Here is a 24,483-nt window from a genome sequence, read left to right as displayed (position 1 = left end):
TGGAAAAAAAAAGAAAAATTACTCAAATGTCGAAAATGGCTAAGAATCGAACTCAAAGTTTATTCTATAAATTTAGGTACATCTCTTCAAATTTTGTGGGAACAATATCGGAACCATTTAAATGAGTCTTGTAATTGTTTCTAGAATATACAATTCAGATTATGTCGATCTAGCAGTAGGCCATCTGCAGAATAACATTCCTAAAACTTTTGTAACATTCTGTTACATCGATCCAATCTCGAAGAAACAGATACGACACTCCTCAGGAAATTAAGGAAGGAAAAAAGTATTATTCTTCGCATTCAAAATAAACTTGTTTTTTTTTCTTGAAGACCAAACTCACATGAATAACATTAACCATACAGTTAATAATCTAGATTTTCCTGTCATTGGCGGACCTAGATCACGTTACTAATTCCATGATTAAATTCATGCCTACCAAAGTTAGAAGTCATTTAGTTAAAAGAGTATCATGTTCCGGAAAAAACAAACCTTTCCATAAAATTACTACTACTAATTTCAAAAGATAACTTTAAATTTATACCAAAGCACCAGAGTAATGAAAAGGAGGCTAATGGTGTCCTTTTAGATAAAGACAGAGTCTTCAATAAACTCTAGGAACAGGGAGTGATCTACGAAAAGGTAAAAACCACAATTTACCATTTTCACAATGCAATAAATCTCTATAAGCTTATGCTGAAATTTAATTCATTTTTGAATTAAAAGCTGAGACTTATCTTAGATATAGCTATGGGCGATATTCAACATTGGTGTCGCTCTTTTCCTAAGGGAGAAAACTGTCGACACCAGATATAATTAATACTGAATATTCTAGGGACGTTAAATATCTACGAGTCCATCTAGATTCAAAGTTACTTGGACTCTCTACACAGTCTATGTGTGAAGTAAAACACGCAAGACTATGAACAAGCCAATTATCAGAATGATCAGTGACATCTGCAATACTCAGTTACACAGATATATTAAATGAATGGAATAGTTGCTTTCTTTGGTAGGGTTAGGGGTCGGTTACCAAATCTCTGAAAAAGTATTAAATTTTGACAAAGTGATAGTATATCCGGTGGTAAGTTCCGATTATTCGGTATTTTAAGCCTTTTAAATTATATTAAATAAATGCATACTTTCAAACAATATAAAATTTGAATATAGGGGAAAAGTAAAAACATACAATTATTCGCAGCATAATTTATTGAAGACAGATATGTTGAAATAACAGTTTACATTTGAAACTATAACTATTTGTCTAAAAAATTTATTTTAAGATAGGCTCAATAATACCCAAAACGAAGTAAATATTATGGGTGTAATGTTGAACCTATAGGCGTAGCATATGGTTCCTGTCAAAAATTCAGTGGGAAACAAAAGCTATAGCGGTATCATCTAAGTTAATATTTGAATTAAATTAAAGTGATTTTAAAGGCACAAATTGTATGTGATAGAATTATTGTCAGGAACATATATATAAGAGCAGCGAAGAAAATCGTGGGGTTATAAGTAATACTTGATTGAGTATGTTTGAGCAATGCATACTTTAAACCATGCAGTTTTTACGAATTTTAAATCTAACAAATGTAATTTTTAAGTTACAATTTGCAACAGAAAATATTATGAAGAAGCATTATATGTAGTTCGAATTTAGGACTACCCAACTTTTTTTTGGTTTAAGAAACGACATACAAATAAATTTATTGTACGTCACCTTGTGTGTAACAAAGCTATGAGTAAGGTCCTTTTATATAGCAAATTACCATATAATAATAGTAAATAATAAAAATAAATTCATTTCTGTAATTTTAAATTCATTCACACATATTTTCTTTAATACACACTGATAATGTTCGTAAATTACCTAATGAATAAGGAATTTTCTAAATCATGTCTAATTTTCCATACAAAAATCTATGTCGCCTACAATATGAAATTGAGAATCTTGCTAAAACAAAGACTAGAAAAATATTTTTTTTGCAATTGTATATTTAACAAATAGAATAACCTAAACTAAGCATTTTAAAGACACATATTTCTTTGTGTCTTGAAAAAGCCTTAAATTCAAACAGAAATACTGTAACGTAGTATTTATTTAATAGTAAACTGTGCCCTAAGTAGTTCAATGTTTGTACAAATGAGTGTTTATCCAATTTTAAAACAATCGTAACGTTTCAGCAAATTAAGCAAATTGGTATAAGATGATTTAATTTTATTTCCAAATACTGCATTTTTCATATGCAAACGAATCGAAAAGAAAAATGTGGAAGACATATTTTCTTTGATAAATTTATAATAATTTAGACAGACTAATTTTCTGTTTAAAAATGGATAAACACGTAAATAAATTATTCTCTATAATACCAATAAATGATCATTTATAATTGTATTTTATTACAGAGAGTAGTTTATCGAAATACGAGGCTTGCGTTGTTTTCTAGCAGAAAATTGCGATTTATGCGTGTATAACGTGGGCATTCTACGAAATCTAAATTAATTCAAATACAATTAGTATGGTAATTACATATCTAATTTTCCTATGCGACGAAAACGAAATACTAATATATCACAACCTTCCTTCTAATTTTGTGTACCCATTTTAACCCTATTTTAGTTTGCATTAATAGGAAAATTAATTAATAAATCCCACAGTCTACACTTTCCTTCATATATTGTTAAAATAATTTAATATTTGATGAATTATTGATATGAACCATTGAAAAATTTTGTTTCACTTGCTAAAACATATATAGAAAATAAGTAAATTTCACATGATGTATCAGAGAATTAGAACTATGTACACTGTAAGCATTTAACAGATGTAGTGTAGAAGCAAAATCAGTTAAAAACAAACGTGTACACACTTTTAAAACTAATGGATATAATGATTCTTTAAGAGAAATACAACATAGTTATTTATATTAATTTTCAATATCCATTTTATTCCATTGTCGATTTTTATTATCTTTTACATACATCAAACTTTTATAACGATATTTCTTGTATTTATATAACTTTTATACCGGAGTCCCGAAATCTGGATCTCCCACCCCATCCGCATTGAAACAGTTAGCATTATAGACGTACCTTGCCAATAATTTTTCTTTCCGTTGTTCGTTTTCTGCAATATCCTTGTAGTCCTCGTTGGGACACAATCGTAGTGCTTTACCTACCCTTAAATGTTGACCGTGAAGACTGAAATATTTCTTTGTACCAGTCGGCCTATTTACTGATAAATTGACAACGTTGGCCGGTTCAGGAGCGGTCGAAGCAGTAAAGTTTCTTTGGAAAATATCAGACAAAAATGTGTGAATGTTCTCTTCGAATTGTTGCGTAGTCTCAGATGAATTGTTCCATTTTACTGATGATATTTCTTTAACTACTGACTTAGCAGGTTCAGGTTGTTCAGCCTTTTTCTCCTCTATTTCGACTATTTTTTGATTTTGTCTCGGTTTAAGTTGTTCTGGTTCGTCGCCGAACTCTGAAGCAGTCGTGGATATATCCGAATATCCGTCGTGTTTGTTAAAAATACTCTGCAACGTTTTTACACCGAAGTACTTCTTTTTATGTTTCCGTTGTTTTCGATAGTCGCGGTTTGTTTTGCGTACAGGTGAACTTCCGCACGACTCCCCGGAATTCAAAAGACTTTGGTCACTTTTTGGATTTGACAGGGAGTCGTTTGATCCATATGCTTCAGAATTTCTGTCCTTTGCAACTGGGGAATGTTTATCTATAAACGACATGTTTCCGAAAAATACGTCATTATTGGATTTTAAATTTCCTAAGGAATCTGATGAAGTCTTGAAAGAGGAGAAGTCTTCAGGTTTGGGTTGGGATTGTTGATTTTTAGGTGATTGTGAATCGTTTGAAGCTATATCAGTGGAAAGTACTTCGGAGTCTAAATAAACATCTGCGCTAGTCTGCATTGGGGATGATAAATTTTCAGAATTTAACGAATTTGTGGAGCAATTAAAGTTGTCGTCATTGCACAATACTTGTACTTTTTTAAAGTTCTCCAGTTTTATCACATTATTTTTGGCATTGTCTATCAGAATCAAGTCGTTTACTGTGTTTGTCTCATCTGTTGCGATATTCTGGTTGCTTAAAGTTGTTAATTGATCGGTAATTGAATTTCTGTTAAGACAGAGATTATCACAATTAAGAACGTCGGATATTTTATCATCTTTTATAATTTGCTTTTTGAAAATGTCCGTCAGATTGTCGTTTGTGCAGTTTAAATTGTAGTTGTAGATGTCTTTACAAGTCTCCGTTTCAGGTGTATTTATGTCCAACAGATTTTGAGCGTTTTTTATTTCAGATGCCGATTGAATACTGCTTCGTGATTGTACACTAGAAAAAATTTCATCATGTATATTTCACCGTCAAATTCACCGCATGCATTTGACACTGATCATGCATAAACTCAACTGTAAAGCAAAATAAAAATTAGTTATATAAATAATAAAATAAATAATTCAGGTGTATAGAAAACAATGGTTTATTATATTTTTGATAAAAATAACAATAAAAAGCACTTTACAATCTATAAACTAAAACTTATGCTAAAATATATGTATATATAAAATTACATTTATACAATTTTGGAATAACAAACAGGAATCACATTTATTGCACGTGCAAGTAATACTAAAAATTGTCGTGTAACATTAAAATTCACAGTATAGTTCTTATACCATGATTATGTACTAGTTTGGCTTAAATTTAAAACTCCAAAAGACTCACCGACTTGCCGTTGTCGATTCTGGAGTCCTCGGAGCAGTCGGAGTGTTTAAAATTTCCTCGGGATTATCACGAGGATTAGCTAGCGAATTGTCAACATCGCCGACTTCATCATCAAAGAATCTATAATGACAAATATATTAGCTGAATCAATTATAAACGAGGTTTTTTGTTTGGGACTTTTTGTCTCAAAGAGTTTTAATTTGCGACGTTTCAACTGGTGTTGTATCTCCAGTAATTTTCAATTTAATGAATGATTAAGAAAATGTTTGAGTTTTTCTATGTAATTCCACCCACTGTGGTGGTGAATATACTTAAAAAATATAAAGAAATATCCATCAACGGTGCACCACACAAACCTGAAATTTGTTTACCATATGATAATAACACATTCATAAACTGTAACAACGGAGTGAAAGAATTCACACAAATAAATTTAAAATAAAAATAGAGAAAAATAAAATAATACATATGAAAACAGAGAAATAGACTCAACACTGAACAATATCTTAATTTTACCACCAGATTAAAAAGGTATAAATAAATAACTAATCAATTGAGCAAAAGGTCTATGTAAAGAACAGAAGAAAGGTTATACATAAAAAAGACCTACAGGGTACACATTATAAAGACAGCAGAAGGAGAACATGATTATTAGTCACTTAAAATTTCTTATATTAATGGATAAAATGAAAATGTAAGGCAAATAGAAGGAGAATACAACCTGAGAATGATATTCTTATCAAAAACCATGCTACGCAATATACTAACTAAAACAATACTTTGTAAAATAGAAGATCCTAAGAATAAAGAAGGAGAAAACATTATAAAATACAAAGGCACCATATATAGAATAAAATATATCTATATTCATATAACCAACTTCTTTAACTTTCCCTAATGACTAGATACAACCAATAGAAATGTCCCAAGTTAAAACTCTTAAGACAATAATCAAAAAAACATTTCTCAATTAAAAACGATAACTTCTACTCACCTAAAGTTATATCCGTCTTCTTCCAAAGAGTTGTCACTGTCATCGGCTGCAATGTACTGTACTTGCAACACACAATCACCAGTCTGTTGCTGGAGAATACCAACAGCTTCGCGGTGGCACGCTTGCCGAAGATCGCGATCGTTTACGTAGAGTATCGCATCGCCAATGTAGAGCTGTTGACAGAGAGCGGCTGGACCGTTGGGTTCCAGCTCCGAGATCAAGATTGGAACTCCGTGTTCCCTTCCACCCTGTAAATTTATTATTATTTTAATAAAGATGTGATCTAGTTGGTTCATTGCAATTTACAGAGAATATCTGAATTTTTGAATTAAACATAGAATTCTGGAGTATTTTGAGAAGGTTTCCCATATTCAACTCTTGAAATATTTAATTTTTTTATTATTAATGGTTTTCCAAATATAAACGGGTTATTTAGGATTTTTGTTTAATGGGAATGAGAGAATGTAAATTACAAATATTTTGTTTAATATTTAAGAAAGTATTGTATTAACGTATAGAATAAACTTCATCATTCCTAAAGAGCATAGTACGTCACAAATAGGATTTAATTAGATGCAACGTTACAGATTTAAATAGGATGTCCCAGGGACGTCTTATCTGGTACCTATTTAGGAAAATATAATCGTATAATACATATTTATATCTTCTATGTAACATCACAGAACAAACTTGATCGTGTTACACACCAGTATATACGTAAGTACTTTTTATTATCATCATTATCATATAGTAAATATGTTTTAAATATTTAAATGGTAAAAATATTAATAATATTGATGGATACACTAGTTTATGGACTTACCACATTTTTCTGATACTAACTGTACCAGACTGCTCATAAGTGAAAAATTTTAGCTATTATGTTTATATATAGTTAACACCAATGTAAAATAAAATTTATTCTTATCGTTAACTTAAATTAGAGCCAACCTGAAGAAATATAGTATTAATTTCAAGAATTCTGAGCCCGATATAGATAGTTTCACTGACCACACAAAATACATGGACCCATGAATGAATAGAAAAATATTAAAAAAAAGTTTTCATATACTAAAGGAACGATAACAATTAAAAAATCAGTTTCAACGTGATAACGATTCTAAATACAAGACCAAAATTTTGACATATTGGTTAAAATATCAAACTATTTTTTCTTATTCTTCACAATCTTCATCCCCTGTAGAAAACATGAGGGATCATAAAAATTATACAATTGAAACCAACTCTCAAGGGATAAGAGGCACCGAAATTATAAAACAAAAAGAATATTATCTCAAAAATTAATGTTTAAATTAAATATTATTACTTCCTTTCTAGAAAATTAAAATTACTATATGTTCAGTTAAATTTAGAAAAATACATGTAACATTTTAAACCATTATAAGAAAATACAGTATAAGTATAATAGATTAGTAAAATAATATTTTAACTGCTCACATGGAATAAAATAGTTATTGTTAAGAAGCTGCTTATTAATGACCACTGTATATGGGATATATCAATGAGTCTTGTGTTAACTGGGTTACAATTGTTGGTAATACAAATGCTTACATTTAGTTACTCCATGTGTGAATTTTTTTTGAAAAATTAAATATTCCAAATATAACTAATGGCACAAAATTCGAAAGTTTCAAAACTAGATGCAGAATTCGCAAATGCAATAATATTTAATTTGCAAACAATATTAACATCACTCTCATTGCAACACGAAATGGTAAAATAAGTCTTAGTTGTTACTCTTAAATTATTTGTAGTGATTTGGCTACAGTTTATGAAATTTTGGATTATTTAAATAATAAATAATAGCTTGTTCTTACCGTTATACTAATACCTAGACCTTGTCCCGGTTTTCTTTTCACCACCACGGTTCTAATATCACCGAAGTGTTGTTCGGCTCCTTCGGCGAGACCTTCAGTTTCGGGTTTGGGACATATTTTGCTGTTGCCGTTTATCATGCTGTTCCTCCTGCACGCCCTCACAACAGTTTTGTGTCTTTGCAGTAGTATTTCGGATTCCAACTGACGCCATAGTTTATCTCTGATGTCTCCTCTCATTTCTCGACCTGCAATAACAATTATTCGAAATTGTTTAATAAATACTACATCTGCGATGATGATAGCTGACCTAACAACTGCAACTGTTGTATTCGTCCGGCAAGTTCCTTGTCCAAATATTTAGCTGCCAATTTAGCACCGTACACCTCACTGCTGAGGGCCAGTATCGAGTTTCGCAAAGCGGTGTTTTCTAGATGTAATTGTGCGTTTTCCGCTTTGTAGCTTGCATTCTCCAGAGACGTGGGATTAAGTTTCAGTTCTTCTGTAATACGACAGTATTGTAAAGTAACATAAAAAGAATTGGTAATTTTCTTACCGGAATTTAAATGCACAGGACTCTGTTTAATTTCAGCTTCCAATTTTTTCTTTATGTTGTTGATGTCGGGTATGATGTGCATGTCTTGTTTTTTGCCAGATGATTTACTGTCTGGCAGATAAGAGAGTTGTTGAGAGTGTAATTGTAGGAGTAAATTGTGCAGTTCTCTTTCAAGAACTTCTCGTTTCGCCTTTGATTCCACCAACTCTGTTCTCATGTGGATAAGCTCCGCCTATAAAAGAAAAAAGGCATTTATCAATTTTCACATGATTATTAATTATTCTATCAAATTTATTTGTTTAGTATAATGGTTTTTATTCGTGTCATTATTAATATTTGGCGTTTATTATTGAAGTATTTGTTATTATTTAGATAATCTATGTAGTACGATGCTTACACTCTGAACAACAGTGTACGAAATGTAACATTAAGTTCACTCCCTCATTATCCAACCCTTCATTAGTTATCTAGTCAAAGTTTTTGTCAGGTGTTTTAACCCGAAAAACCGGCAATACAATTAGAGGACGTGTAGTTATGGATTTAGTAGGTACCAGGTGCATTCCCACATTTATAAAAAAATATATGGACGGAAGAATTAGTAAATTTAGATTTATCAATTTCTACAGTAACAAACAAGGACGTTTCGTGTTTTTATCCGACAGCTTTTTAAGATTGGATAATCAATGTCTCGCGTATTTTTTATATCGCCTGAAATTATAACTGCGAATATTTGCGCACCATAAAAACTATGACATCACATCTGGACATTTACAAGATTGCACACTATAAAAAACTATTAAAACTTGAGGGTTTTTTTTTGTACAGTGTTGGGTTTTAAAAAACCACTTATGAAAAATGTCTGGCTTTATAAATCAAGGTCCGATGATTAATGTAAATCATCCTCGTCAATAATAAATACCCATTTAATCCCGAGAACTGAAGAATATAATTAATTTTTATAATAAATACATAAAATGGATTAAATATAATTACAATAATAATCGGCAAAGGTCTTATTTTTCATTTTTTGGGATACTTATATTTTTTATATTTTTATAAATTAAAATTAACCATTTAAATTTTTTAAATTTAATTGGTTATCTAGAGTTATTTAAATTTTATAAACTTAAATTGCTAATTTTTTATTTAATTATTTTCTATTTATTTTTTAAGCTTAATTAGAAAAAAACGGTATTTTTTAGTCTTACTTTGTTAGTTGTACACAAAAGAATGTCGAAGATCCTGGCTAGATTATCCATATTATGGATGACTAATCTAATATGGATTTCTTTTTCATATACAGTACCAGTCAAAAGTAAAGCAACAAACATAATTTTAATAAAAACATGTAAATAGGATGTTATCAAGGAACCATATTTTTGTCAGATAGTGGACCTTACAACTTGAAATCACACTTAAATTTTTTTATTTATTTAACAGTCAAAAGTCGAGTAATGCAAAGGTTTCAATATTTACACATCCTAACCAATTGTATGCTGCCGTAAGCTGAGGGAAATATGCCTTTGTCAGGGATTTTCCAGCACGATAGTAATTCGATGCATATGTTACAGCCAAAACTTGTAAAAGAGTGTTTTATTTGCAATAATATGCAGTAGCCAGTCCAAAATTCCTATCTAAACCCCATAGAAAATCTATGGGACAGGATAAATCTTAAAATGAGTAGTTTACTCGGGCAAATTTCAAAATTTAGATGAACTGTTTGAAGCTATTAATATTATTAGGAATTCTTTTTCTTTTTCATGAAAAAAATAAAGATTGACATCTTTATTTTTTTCATGAAAAGATATCAAGAGGTAATAAAAAATAATATGATATGCTACTAAGTACTAATAAAAAATATTAAAAACATAGGTATTTTATTTTGTTGCTTTACTTTTGACTCCTTGTTTTGTTTTATAATGCTACAGCTCTTATCCTTTTTTTTCTTTTGTTTTAAATCTATTATATATAGCTGATTAAAGGTAAGTATAAATATAGTTTTTAATTTCATGTACTAATTTAAATATACAAATGTATTTGAAATATTATTCTTATAAATAAATGTGTTGCTTTACTTCAGACTGATGATAATACATGCTCAATTTCGATACTTTAAGAAAGAGTTCCAACTAAGAACATGCATGCTTTTAATTCAGTTCTTAATCAAGGCTAGAAGTTATGTTAAATTAATTCCATTGAAATCTCAGATCAATTACAATTATTATCACCCTCTTTCTGAAGCTAAACTTTTCTAAAATATTAAAAACCATTATTTAAACATCTCCAAATGCGTAACGTGATGTAGAAAGGTGACTAATTAGTGCAGAAATTAAATGATGTTTATGTTCCTTTCGAAAACGACAGAATTTATAATTGTTCAAAATTGACCACATTTCCTGCTCTCTCATCTTTCCACCTAATTTAATTCCACCAAAATTTAAATTCTATGGAGATTAGGATTTTTGAATAGGGGAATAGGTGATTAATATGTGATGGCTTTTAATATTCTAGAACATCACATTATTTTTGTAATTGTACATAAACTGAATTTAATAGTTTAAAAATAAACGAAAATTAAATATTCTACTGTACAATTTTACATAAAATTCAATGACTTATTTTTAAGTCAGTTTATGTTTGAAATATTACCAAAAAGTGAGTCATTTTAACAATTATGGAACGTGATGGCACATATTGGTTGGAGAAATTGATATTTTAGTCTGATTTTTTTAATTGTAGAGAAAAGATAGACTAGTATTCTAACTTCGAAATTTTCTAATATATTAAAAATACAATTGTTAAACACCACCAAATCCACAAGTCTATGTAGAAAGACGAATTTTTGCAGAAATTAATGTTTCATGGTTTTTCAGAGGCAAGGGAATGGATATTTATATAATTTTTATTAAGAATTTACTACATATGAAACTGCTATGCTCAAAGTATCAATAGGTTCTAAAAATGCGTCTCTGAACCCTAACCAAGACTAACAATTTAGAAGCTGAAAATGAAGAACAAAATAACAAGTTTCATCATCAGTATTATATAGAAAAGAAAATTAGTTGATTATTGCTGGATAGGACTACAGAGTCCAAAAAATACCTGTATCTTGTTATAAAATAGACCATCTTTATAAACGATTATGTAATTACATAACTATTTTAACAAGAGTAATATATAATTTTTCCAAATTCTTAGAGTTCGTAAGAAATGAGTCCGAAACAAGTTTATGAATCCAGTCCTTATCAAAGTATAACTTTGACTTTGGTATTAGTAGCTTCACTATCCATTACATTATCAGTCTTTCCAATACTGTCTTTCTATATTAAAAAACAGTTGATTAAACAGCATAATTCTCTAAGTAGATGCAGGAAGACGAGTTTGTACAGAAATTAAGCGGAAACAAGAGAGCAAATTTTATAAAGATAAACAAAATTATATTTAAAACTACTGTGTTGGTGCCAATATGTCTTAAAAATATGTCTCTTACATTCATTCGTTCCTAATTTAGGAGCTGAAAATGATGAATAATGATGATGAATCAAAATTTAATTACTATGGAAAATATCAGGATTAGAAGAATAAAAACTACACCAGAATATAATTTTGTGGAATTATAAATTTTATGTCTAAAAATATTAATTTTTAATTTTGCCTCCATTTATTACTAAACACTTATATTTAAGCGCTAGTCTTTTAAATAACAATAAATTTTATGATTTATTTATATTAATTAGATCATTCAATATTTATAAGATCTTCGAACTTTCTAAAAGATTGCCACATATTATTACTTGGTACACATCTTTATGGTATAGGTATAGTTGAGAAATTATTTTTTAATCGGCACCCCCACAAACACATCGCCTTTGATACGGTATATTTACATTGATGGGATAAACTTTTAGAAGATAAAAGACAGTGAATAAATAAATACACAAGCCCACCATGTCACACAATGGATAAACAAAGCAGAGCCGGAGGAACAATAAAATTTTAATATTGAGGTTTATTATATTTAGACCATAACGCAGTATTCAATTGTAAATTGTAAAAGGAAATGAATGTAATTAAGCATGCATATAAGTAAATAAGGTTTGCAATTTTGTGTAAAAGAAAATTTAAATTTAGCAAATATGCATTAAAATATTATAATTTATGTCTTACTTAGTTCATTAAATTAATAGTGAAAATTACATATTTTTTTCTAATTTCCTACTACCTTATAATTTTGTAGTTAAAATAATAAGTAATAAAAGATAATTTTCAAAATAGGTTTTATAATTTATGTACACAAATAGTTTTTGTTTTTAAGTCATGTTACTGCGTTAAATTTTCTTTTACAATTCATTGGCATAATTATGGGATCAAATTATGTTATAGGAAATGTATAGTTTATTTATGTTTTCTTAAACAGACATTTAAATCTAAATTCAATTTTAACAAATATACATAAAAATATATAATAATAATAATACTAAATTCATAATATAGAAAAATAATAAATAAATAAAATATAGTTCTTACGCATAAATCTAATTCATGCCAACATATAAATCTTTCTTTAGTCTCTTTAAATAAATAAGAATATGTACTGTAAAAAATTAGTTGGTATAATTATAAAGGAGTGCAAATTATAATACTGGAAACATGTATGATTTAGACTATTTATTGGAAGAAAATCGTGCAACTTTTGAAGGAAATAATTAATGAAAATCACATATTTTTAAAATTTGTTCCGGCTTTATATTTTTGTTTTGAAAAATATTTTAAACGATATTCACACAAACCACATAATTATAGATAATGTTTTACATTTTATTTTAACTTCTGGTGTCTATTTTATTCTTAAAATTGATGGAATGTATTTCCATCGTCAAATATTAGATTAGTCACTAGTCAAGTGGATAAATAATCATTGTTAAAAATCTTATACTATATATATATATATATATATACAAATTGATTTAATTTTGTAATTAATTCGTATCAACACAGAGATTATTCCTCTTTTATATATTTAAATTAAATGTTATCAAAATATGGTATCATTTTTATAATTTACACACAATTTACAAATATATCATGTAGTTACACCGTCCGAGATTATATTAGTCATTGGATAGTCATTGAATAAGTAAGGATCTTATACCCTATATATGCAATTAAATTTCATTTTGTTTTTATCTCATATCAAGTTAATTAATTCTTCCTTTATTTCTTTAATTTAATTATTTGCTATACAATTTCACAATTATAGAATAGTTTATAATTTCTAATTTTTTTTTATTTGAAAGAAAATATCTCAATTTTTGATATTGGTTTTATTCTTAAAATTGGTGGACTGCAGTTTCATCACTAAAGGCTATTTAGTCATTAGTCTGATTTAATTTTGTTTTTAATTTATATTAACACGGTATTCCTTTTTTAACGAATTAATTTGCTGGCAAAAAATTCTATAGTTATACAAAGTACCACGTTATTTGCCTATATTTTTTAAAAATAATATAGAATATTAAATGTAAAAAGACACCATTTTTCTACTGTGTATATTTTATTTTTAAAATTGATGAAGTGTAGTTACATCGCCAAAGATTATATTACAGGTTAATCACTGGATAATCATTAAATTCTTAAAAATCTTATACTCTGTAAATACAAACAAATTTAATGTTGTTCTTAATATTATCATAAATAATTTCTCTTTTATTTCTTTATATAAATTATTTGCTACTAAAATTTCAGGATATAAGCTATAAGATAATTTACATTTTATTTATTTGAAATTAAATATACCAATTTTTGATATATCGTAGTTTTTATATTAAAAATAGATCACTTTTCTGGTGTAGCTAATTTCCACTTAAAATTGATTTATTGATTGAAATTGATTTAGTGGAGTTACATTGTCAAATATTATGTTAGTCATTAGTGAGTGAGATTTTTAACGTATTAATTTGCTGTCACAGAATTCTATTATATATTTATGCAAAGTTCCAAGTTATTGGAAAAATTTACACTATATTCATTTGAAACAATATAGAATATCAATAGTATAAATGGACCATTTTTGTGCTCTTATTGTTAAAATTGAGCATAGTTATACAACTTTAGATTATTAGTCGATTGAATGATCACTGAATTATTTATTACATTAAACTTATTACTTATTACTATATACCTATAAAAATTGTTTTAAAATTTATGTCAACACCATAATTTTACAGTAAAAATATGTACATCAATGTTTGAAATATTATGAAGTAGTGATAATAGGCTACTACAATTCTGTATCAATTTTATTGATTTTATTTCATATCAACATTCTTTTTTTTTAAATTTCTAACTGAATTAATTTGTTGCCAAAAAATCCGACATAACTCAACGAATGTAGCTTGACATAAATATTTTTAATTTAACCTATTCTTATTTAAAAGAAAGTAAATCAATTTTAGAAGTACAAGTAATAACAAATCTTTTTTCTTCTGTGTCAATTGTATTCTTAAAATTGCTGGATTGCAATTACTCGCCATAGATAATTAGTCTCATTGAATTATCAAATTAATGATATTATATTCTATATATACAAATTGATTTTATTTTGTGTTTAAATCTTGTCCACATGTCAATTCCCTTATTATAAATTTCTTGACAAAAGTAGTAAGGATATTTTACATTTAAGTGTTTAAGTAACACTGAATTTATTTGTAATTATTAATTATTATATTTATATTCAGTTGTTTCAATTATTATTGTATGATGCTAAAAGTAATAATCACTTTTCTTCTTAGTCGATATTATTCTTAAAACTAATGTTACTCTGCTACAGATAATTAGTTCTTAACATTAGTCAAGTGAATAATGACTGTATCGCCGAGATTAATTATTATTATTAAAATTTCCATTGTTATATGTTTAATTAGCATAAAATACATTACCACGAAACTAAATCAAATTCATTATTTATATACGTGCATAATAAGTACGTCGTTAAATTAGTTTATAGCTCTTTTGTACGGAAATAGTTCACTAACATTTATTGTAGTACATATATAACAATCTTTTAAAATTTAGAATTGCATTTCAAACATCCTTTCCTTGGATGTTATTGATACAAGATCAAAATTAATATTTATACATCCTCAGTTAAATACCGGAGTAGCCTAGAATAATTCTTCAATTAACATGTTATCTGAACAGCAAAATCTGTGCGACACTGAATCCAGGGTTGTGCATTCGCCAGACGGAGGCACCAAACCGTTACAGCGGGCAAATCTCCATCCCGGATTGGAGGCAGAAAACGGGTGGTGCCGACGACGTTTTTGTGTGCGGTCAACTATGCAATGAGACGATGGTGATGAGTGGTACGACTACGTCCGACGAAATCTGGGTGGTGCGTTGTCATCTCTGCGCTATATAAACATATTTACAGGGCCTACCGCAAAAGCACATCCGAGGTGCACGCGCGTACGGTACGACATGCGGTTCCGCTGTTTAGGTGTGATCTTCTGGCTTCTGGCGGCGCATTTTTGCGTCCACTTCGTGACCTGTGAATGGGAGCCGAGGGATCCGGCCAATAATTTCCAGGACAATGTGGATCAACAGGTATATTTACGATGTTCAGTGTAAACATTTTAAAGAATTTTAATTCATACTTTAACGATTTAGGTAAAATTTGTAATCGACTATTAGGATTAGTCTATGGTTATTTTATTTATATCTTAATTAGAATGAGAAAAATATTTGAAATTATAAACAATGATATTTATGTATGAACAGTTAGAATATTTATGACATTCCTGATTTAGATAAGTATATGATTGAAGTAATATACATTAAATTAAATTCCAGCTACATATTTGTTTTATGTTATGTTTTGTTTATAAAACGTACAAGTAATTAATATAATTTATGTTCTAGATGTAGAATAATAATAAATATAACTAACAATATTTTGAGCTAAATTTAAGTATAATATTTAGTTAATTAGTTTAGTTTACTCTATTTATAATTACAATCGGAGAAATAATTTAAATGATAAACTATGATATTTATTTATGAACAGTTAGAATATTTATGTCTTTCCAATTTAATCGATTGAGATAAATACATGATTGAAGTAAATAGGTACATTTCAATTTAATTTTTAATCAACATTTAAAAAATAAGTACTTTTAATATAAAAAATAAATATTAAGAACGTCAAATAATGAAAATTGATTTTAGAGGGCTGATTTTCAATTAGTGGTCTATCAAATTTCTATCAACATATCAAAACGAGAATTCCGAAAATTTGTTGAATTACATCTGAAGATACCTTTGAAATTTACAATCACAAAACTGACAGATAACATGTTTTTAAATTAGGTATTTCCTAAATATTTTGAAATTTTTAATTGGAAAAATGAGTAGTATACTGATACAAATTATAAATATATGTAATTACAATTAGAAAATATTTTAAATTATAAACAATATCTATATATTAACATTTACATTATTTATGTATGTATTTATAACTCTAACGTTTTAGATAAATATGAAAATGAATAAATAGATATTCAAAAATTTAAGCTTTGTTTATATTTGAGAGTTTTAAAAATGTACATTAGTTTATATTTTTAATACATTTCTAGATGTACTAACTTATTTTCAGTTCTATTTTAAATTACTTATTAATAAATTAATGTACTCCAAAATTTAGTAAACTTTGATACAGAAAAAAATATTGAAAACTAATTGTCTTTTAAATTTCTATTAATAAAATATCAAGACACGAATTTTTAAAACTTTTTGTGTTATATCTAAAGTAATCTAAAATTTTGACTTTGAAATTTCCTTTTATAAATATTATATATAATTATAATGAGAGAAATAATTGATATTAAAACAATATCTCTTAGAATATTGATGTCTTTCATCCTTATCAATTTAGATAAATTTGTGATTGAATAAATAATCATTCAAATTTCAGCCTTATATTTAAGGATTTTCAAAAAATACAATTAATTAATATTTTCAATAAATTCTTTCTTTTTTCATATTCATCTACCATGAATATATGTCAGTTTAAGATATTTTAAGGAATTTATTGTTAGTGATACGTATGATTAATAAATTTAAATGTATTGAACATAAGGATTTTTAACAGTTGTTTACGAATTATAAACTTTTCCTGTGTATAACATTTTAAATTCTCAAAATATTCTTAAATATTACTATTAAAATTAAAGTTATAAATTGATTTGAGAGGATTAATTTTATTTATTTCTATTTCAAGTTAATTATGATTATGTTAAAGAAATTGTCTTCTAAATTTCTATTAATAATTTATAAAGACTAGATTTCCGAAAATTTGTTGACTTGTATCTGAAGTTGTCTTTGAAATTTTCTACCATAAAAGTGATAGATAATATGTTGATTTGAACAGGTATTTTCGAAGTATTTTAAAATATGTAATGGGAATATTTTATAGCTACTTAATGTATTTTATAATTATATCAGAGAACTATTTGGAATTATAAACAATATCCATATATGAACTTTACTGATAAATAAATATGTGATTGAATAGACATTAAAAAATTCTATTTGCATATTTAAGTATTGAATTGATGAGACACTTATTATTATTATTGAGGCCTTTAAAAACTGGAAATTGACTTTAGAGAACTTCAAGGAATTTTTTATATAAAAGTAAGGAGACGAAATATTGATTTTCATTATTGTTCAAATTTTTAGACTTTGTGAGGGAAATTATAAAAAAAAAATTAATTGATCCATTTTTATTCAATTTCCTCAAATACGTGAAACTATCACGCAAGATGTCGAAAAAAAATATCCGTTTTTTGAACACCCTCCTAGTATTGACAATAACTAAAGTTTCACTAAATATAAAATGTATCTTTGCAATATTACTTTTTATCTTTATTGTTATTGGAACATATACCGTTTTATATTTACTAATTAATTTCTTTGGGAAAGGAAAAGATATATATTTATACAATTTAAACTTCAAATACATTATTTAAATTCAAAAATGCAGTATACGTTAATTAAAATCATATTTTGCAATTTATTTACCTTGAAATATTAATGAGCACTAAAAATTATTTTTTGCAAAAACAATACTTGTTTTAAATTTCCTCAAATTAATGCAGGAAACTCAGCGAATTAAAATAAAATCGTTTTCCTTATAATTTAAATAGGTTAAATGAAATATTTGGTTACTTGACCTACTTTCGGGTTTGTCATATCCGTAGTATTCATTAAAAATTTTGTATTATGTAATTATCTCAAGAAATTAATTCCATATTCTAAGAAATCAGTTGGTGGTTAATCATGAATCGTCATAAAAATATTTTAAATTGATACGGAAGTCTATCGATCTTTTTATTAATCATTTCTTCTATTAAAATGAATAATGCACAAACTCATTCGTGGAAGAATTTTCAACATTTTAACTTTTTATATTGTGTATTATTAATTGATATAAGTTTAAACATTTTCTTAAAATTACATAATTTATGAGTCGATCTATTTCATGCTTTGAAATTCTACATATGTATGTAACAGAGGCGAGTATTTGCTTTCATATTAATGTACCCTATTGATTGACATGATCTCATTCAATTAAAACAATATTTATTTACAATTCAGATTATTTGTTTGTAAGTAATAAATACTTTTATTACCTAATTTAATTGAAGAATAAACAGAACATCTTGGGGGACATTTCAATGATGATTTTTCAAAAAAATATTCGATAATGAAATGTTATATATATATTTCAGAGCTTCGAATCAATTCTCAGAGCAATTGAGTCTCGACTGCGAAATCTGGATCTTATCTATCAGACAAAATTGACACCGACATTGGAAGCACAACTAGGGAGCTACCAACGAAAACTAGACGTACTTGATTCCCAGATAATAAGACTGGAGTCTATCGTTATGTTGACACTGGACAAAATTTCAGAAAATATCAGCACGAAAAACATCAAAGACGATATTGCCACCACGAACCTCCATCGTAAATTGGACGCGGTTTACGATGGGCTCGGCCATCGCTTGAACTATATCGAAAGGAAACTTGATAGTGGTCTGCAGAAAGCGCAAGTACGTTTATTACGACCATCGTTTTCTTTATATTAGTAAAATTCCACGTTTAGACTGAATTTTCCAAAAAACCTTTCTCTTCAATGATATGACGTTGAACTAAGATCACAAGAATATTCTTAAACATGTAATTAAATTATTCAATTGGTTATAACTGATCATGTGTTCTTAGATTAAAATGGATGTAATACTGTCACGCATTGAAAAATTAGACGAGGCCATGTCTACCAAAGATACAGATATAGCTACTGATATATCAGAAACATTATTAGCTGTTGACAGTTTGAAGTCTTCATATTCACTGCTTGAGGAAATGCTGGCCACGACGAAGAAAAACACATTCACAGTAAGTCAACAAATATGAAACGAACATTTTAAATGTAATCTACAATTACAGCTCAGCGAAGACATACAAAATAAATTAACAGACAAGTTGGGGACGATTGAACGTAAACTGGACACTTATGAATCGGAAAGTAAAAGAGTATCAGCTAACAATCTGAATAGTACACTTGAACTAGTAGCTGAAAATAATGAAATACTGAAGGTAATGAAGAGGGAGCTGAAGAACGATTTGAATAGTTACGCCATAAAGGTTAGTGCAAACTAAGATATTAGTTTACTCGTTGAACACGTCTAAAATTAATTCAGGTAGCTGATATGGGCACGTCCACTGGAAGATCTGGAGATGATATTCACAACCAGTTATTAAGCATATCATCTACACTTAACAGTACTGTTGGAGACGTTCAGAAAGGTATGCGGTCCATCATGATTCAAATAGGAAAACTTGGAAAGTCTGGAAAGATACCCGTTGATACTGAGGGTAAATATAACAAAGTAATAGTAATATAAGTGATAAACGTATTTGAACTGTTTAGATTATACTAAGAAGATTGACGATTATTTCGAAAAGGTGATTACCAATCAGGAAATATTTTTGGAGGGTTGTCATAGAGTTCAGATGGATGAATCGCAGATTGAATCTGAAATTAGCACCACATTGGAGAAATTAATTGACATGATTCATAAAAAGTAAGTAAATAATTATTATAAATTATTATTAATTTATGTACAGTGTAATTAAAAATAATAATACATTAGAAAATAAGTTGGACAGTTATATAATTTAACTATACAATTATGTATAAATTAAGGTTATTTTAAAAATAAATATAGAACTTAATGATAATATAAATCGATCGAACGACTAAAAAGTTTCTTTATGAAAAGGTTCTGAAATTAGAATACAATGGTGCTAAGAGAAATATCACACATTAGTATTTAATTTTAATTAGAAAATACATCTAATTAAATACAATCAAAATAGTTTATTTAAAATAATAAGGTATCCTTTATTTTTTATAACCACCTATAAATAGTGAGATATTGGCAACGATCATTTCAAATAAAATTCCAAAACTCTTCAATTAATAACCACAATTTAATGTAAATTTGATAGTTTTTGGTGTTTTAACTATAACTTCAAGTTGTTCCAAAAGTTTTCAATTGATTGATTCAACACTCCGTAGTACTCTTCGCTACAATTCTGGAGGATAATTAATATATTTTTGTAGTTTTTGGGAACATTTTAATTTATTTTTTAATTTAATTTTCCATTTTCTCTACTGAGTCCACTGCTTTTTACTTTCCATTGAAAGTTCAATTAAATTCAGTAAAATAATATAAATTCTACCAAGAATATACTCTTACTGTTAAATGTATCACAAAACGTAAAATTCGAATTCGTATTAAATTTTATTAATATCTTAGAAAATGTGTAATTTTAAATTTTGTGCTAATTCTCTAGCCACCAATGTATATCAATAAACGCTTGAAATCAGCTCTTGACATGACACATTAACTGTCCAATTCCAAAATAATATTATTCAATTTCTGAAATGATTTTCGTGAACATCTTTGAGAGATCTATTGCCTGAGGGTTCCTTTGCCCGAATTTCGCTTATTCATGAAAATCTCGCACAACTGGATCCCTAATTTTAGTGCCCCGTCCAATTTTAAACAAAAATGTTTGTTTCTAGGGGTGAAGTTGAAATGCGGGACATAAAAAATATTGAGAAAATTCTGAAGACCCATGACAACAAAATATATAGAGGGTTAACCCAATCCAATAATAATATCGTGTCCTTGTATGAAACGACTGTGAAAACAAATGGTGCAATAACGGCGGACATAAAAAGAATATGCAACGACTTGGACGCATTATTTGTTATAATTAAGGACTTAATGGAGAATACATCAGAAAAAAGAAACGAGAGCTATATAAATGTAAGTATTTAATATGATAATACTAATAAAGACACCTTTGTTTTTCCCTTAATGCTCATATGAAGTCGTTACGGTCGAGACCTAATTACTCTTGAGATTTAGCACAGGGAATTTTAATTAAACCACCCCATAACATGTGAATGTTTGCCTTTTAGGTGCTGCTAAGTGAATTAGGCTCAATAAAAACTAAGCTAAATTATTTACAGTATGAAGGTGACAATGAATCCGCCGAAAATTTAAATGAAATCAAACAATTGTTGGTTGAGCTTCGACAAAACAGTTCTACAGAAACTAAAAGTGATGTACAAAAAATAATTGATGGTCTAAATAACATTGAACACAAATTAAATCAAACTTACTCTAACTTCACCTTACACAATCAGAACACAATTGCTGAAACGTTGGAAAAAACTCTTAAGAAACATTTCGAAATGCCCGCAAATATTGTAACCACCACGGGTTCAAGTCAAGAATTAACCAAAGAAGAAATTGAGGAACGTGAAAAACAAATCGCCAATATTTTCGGACCGTTAATTAATAATGTAACTCAATCAAATGATACTCAGCAAGCGACAAATGGGATTGTCTTTGACGAGAACCAACCTATAATTGTAGAAAATAATACGACGGATACAACTGTTAAATGTAGAAAAAACCTTCTAGACGTTATTGACGTCAGAAGTGAAGATGATTGTGATGAAGAAGGCGATGGTGATGTCCAAAGTACAACAGAAGTCAATTTGATTGATATAAGGGCCCAAACATAGCAAAACCGTGATAATGTTTTTATATTTATGGAATTATAATTAGTGCTATTTTTACAATATACAGTACCTTGTAAAAATGTTGCCTTATTTATTTAAAGCGAAATACTTATAACCTTAAGTAAGAAGTGGAATCATTCATTTAGTGAAAACAGAAATTTTAATATTAAAAATACACTATTAGATCAACTTATATTCTTAATCATTTTCAAGATTTCATATTAACAAGAAATAAAACTGGTATTATTTAAATCATTAGATTTTATATAAGTTGTTTATAAAATAGATGGTCAAAATTCGAGTATAACACGTCCAATAATGAAGAAAATTTCAATAAGATTATTTTTTCTCTGAAGAAAATGTAGCCTCTCAAATTTAAATTTTATAATTCCGTAACTTTTCTATCATAATACAGTAGCAGTTTCTGGGGGTTTCCCTCTTTTTCTCGTTCTATTTTGCACGTCAGTGAATATTTTTTAAAACTATTAAGCTTTTCATATACTTTGCACAATTTAGAAAAAACGTGTTATTGATCAATATTGGTAATTTTAGTCGTTTTTGAGATATTTCAGTTTCGATGTTTGAAGAAGTTAGACTGATTTCCATACAATACAAAATCAAATAGGTACCATATATTCAAATAACTTCAGATTGTATTTATGTTTGTATTTGTTGTTTGTAGTGGTGATAAGTAGTTAATGTACACACATTGTGATTATTCTGACATTATTAATTCTGGGCGAATGTCATAGAAATGCACGTGCTCATGTTCGACGATATGCAGAAAAATATCCTAGAAGAAATTTACCTATTAATAAAATTTTTCTTTCTGTTGGGTAACGTTTAAGTGAAAGAGGCACATTAAGAACTAAAATTACAGATGGACGGAGGCCAAGAACAGTTAGAACAAATGCAAATAAGGAGACGTAAACTCTAGTATAATACGTTTGTCACAACAAATTGTATTCAGTAGTTTGGAGAATTGTAAAAGAACAGCAGCCACATCCTTATCATTATCGACAAACCCAGTTTAAAACTTTAATCAAATATTAAATCTCACATATCCGTAAAAATGATTGAGATAATCAGAATTAATTAAGATTGCCTCTTTTGTTTTAAATTGTGCAAATATGAAAAGCTTAAATATTCAGTGGCATAAAAAATAAGTCGAAAAAAACGAGAATAACCTTTACAGTCTGTTACCGTCACATTAGGGAAAAGTTTATTACAATAAATTATGTATTTAAGGATAATTATATACTAAATTTAAAAGACATGGGATTAAAAGATACGGAAATATAAGAAATAACTTATATATGATTAAATGATTTGTTCTAGGTTAATTTTAGTTAGAAACTTATTCATCTTGACAAAAAATTATTAAAAATGTTTACTTTTTTTTATTAAATATGTATCATTTTATGATTTATTATATGAAAATCTAGCATAATTAAATAATATTGCTCCTATCCAGGCATACCATTACCAAAGATTAAATATATATTTAATATTTACTATTGCTATTGAATTATTATTGTTTGAAAAACAAAGTAATTACTTAAGATTATTTGTAAAACCTTATTACTATATGTGTAATGAATTTGTTTACACAATTTTATATTTAATGAAAAAATTATCTTCAATCTCATTTTTGGGAACAGATTCTTAAAACACAATCAATTAACAAATTCTAATGCATGCAAAGAGTTGGATTGTTCTTACCTCTATTTTTGCACTATTTTGAAATATAGTTTGAGACTTGTGGGTTAATTGTGCAAAACATGAGCTGAGAGTACACAATTTTTGCCTAACATTGAAGACCACATCTGGTTCCTCTGATTCCAGTTCACCTAGACAAAAACAATTTTAATTAGTGTCACGAAACAGAATAACTAAAAAGCACAAGAATCTGACTAATTTGAAATACAGACAAATAGGTTTTTAATATAAACAAAACAAACAATTTCGAGTCGATTCTCAATGAAAAGGGATAAGAATTATTGTAAATTAAAATAATTTGTGCAGTCTAACTACATACCAATTGACAAATCTAAATCTACAAAGGCTTTGTCGAATTCTTTTTCCAAAATATCCAACCACCGAAATCCGACACTAGCCATTTTAACGTTCTGTCACTCAAAGACCATTGCTGTCATTAACTGTCAATTGAACGCAACTT

At 27.9% G+C, this 24,483-nt stretch overlaps 2 protein-coding genes across 4 annotated transcripts; one reads left to right on the top strand and one right to left on the bottom strand.

Annotated features, from left to right (window-relative positions):
* Positions 1–1,197: 1,197 nt before the first annotated feature.
* Positions 1,198–24,483, bottom strand: LOC109596213 (uncharacterized). 3 transcript variants are annotated; one of them, XM_020011712.2, is made up of 8 exons: positions 24,343–24,483; positions 24,027–24,154; positions 8,135–8,366; positions 7,889–8,080; positions 7,582–7,826; positions 5,744–5,991; positions 4,750–4,869; positions 1,198–4,356 (listed from the first exon to the last, which is right to left on the bottom strand). In XM_020011712.2, exons 1-8 carry the CDS (start codon positions 24,422–24,424, stop codon positions 3,024–3,026), a joined length of 2,580 nt encoding a protein of 859 aa, XP_019867271.2. In that variant the 5' UTR covers positions 24,425–24,483; the 3' UTR covers positions 1,198–3,023. The 3 variants fall into 3 exon arrangements, with proteins under 3 accessions (XP_019867271.2, XP_049821774.1, XP_049821773.1); XM_049965817.1 differs by having other exon boundaries at positions 7,889–8,077; XM_049965816.1 differs by having other exon boundaries at positions 7,889–8,366.
* LOC109596342 (uncharacterized) lies at positions 15,579–22,378 on the top strand. Its single transcript, XM_020011870.2, has 8 exons — positions 15,579–15,739; positions 18,928–19,251; positions 19,424–19,597; positions 19,649–19,846; positions 19,903–20,077; positions 20,133–20,286; positions 21,294–21,540; positions 21,696–22,378. Exons 1-8 carry the CDS (start codon positions 15,614–15,616, stop codon positions 22,305–22,307), a joined length of 2,010 nt encoding a protein of 669 aa, XP_019867429.2. The 5' UTR covers positions 15,579–15,613; the 3' UTR covers positions 22,308–22,378.

Source organism: Aethina tumida, chromosome 4 (genome assembly GCF_024364675.1).
Source record: "Aethina tumida isolate Nest 87 chromosome 4, icAetTumi1.1, whole genome shotgun sequence".
Classification (NCBI taxonomy): domain Eukaryota; kingdom Metazoa; phylum Arthropoda; class Insecta; order Coleoptera; family Nitidulidae; genus Aethina; species Aethina tumida.
Note: the sequence above shows the minus strand (reverse complement) of the source record. Positions and strands in the feature narration are given on the sequence as shown.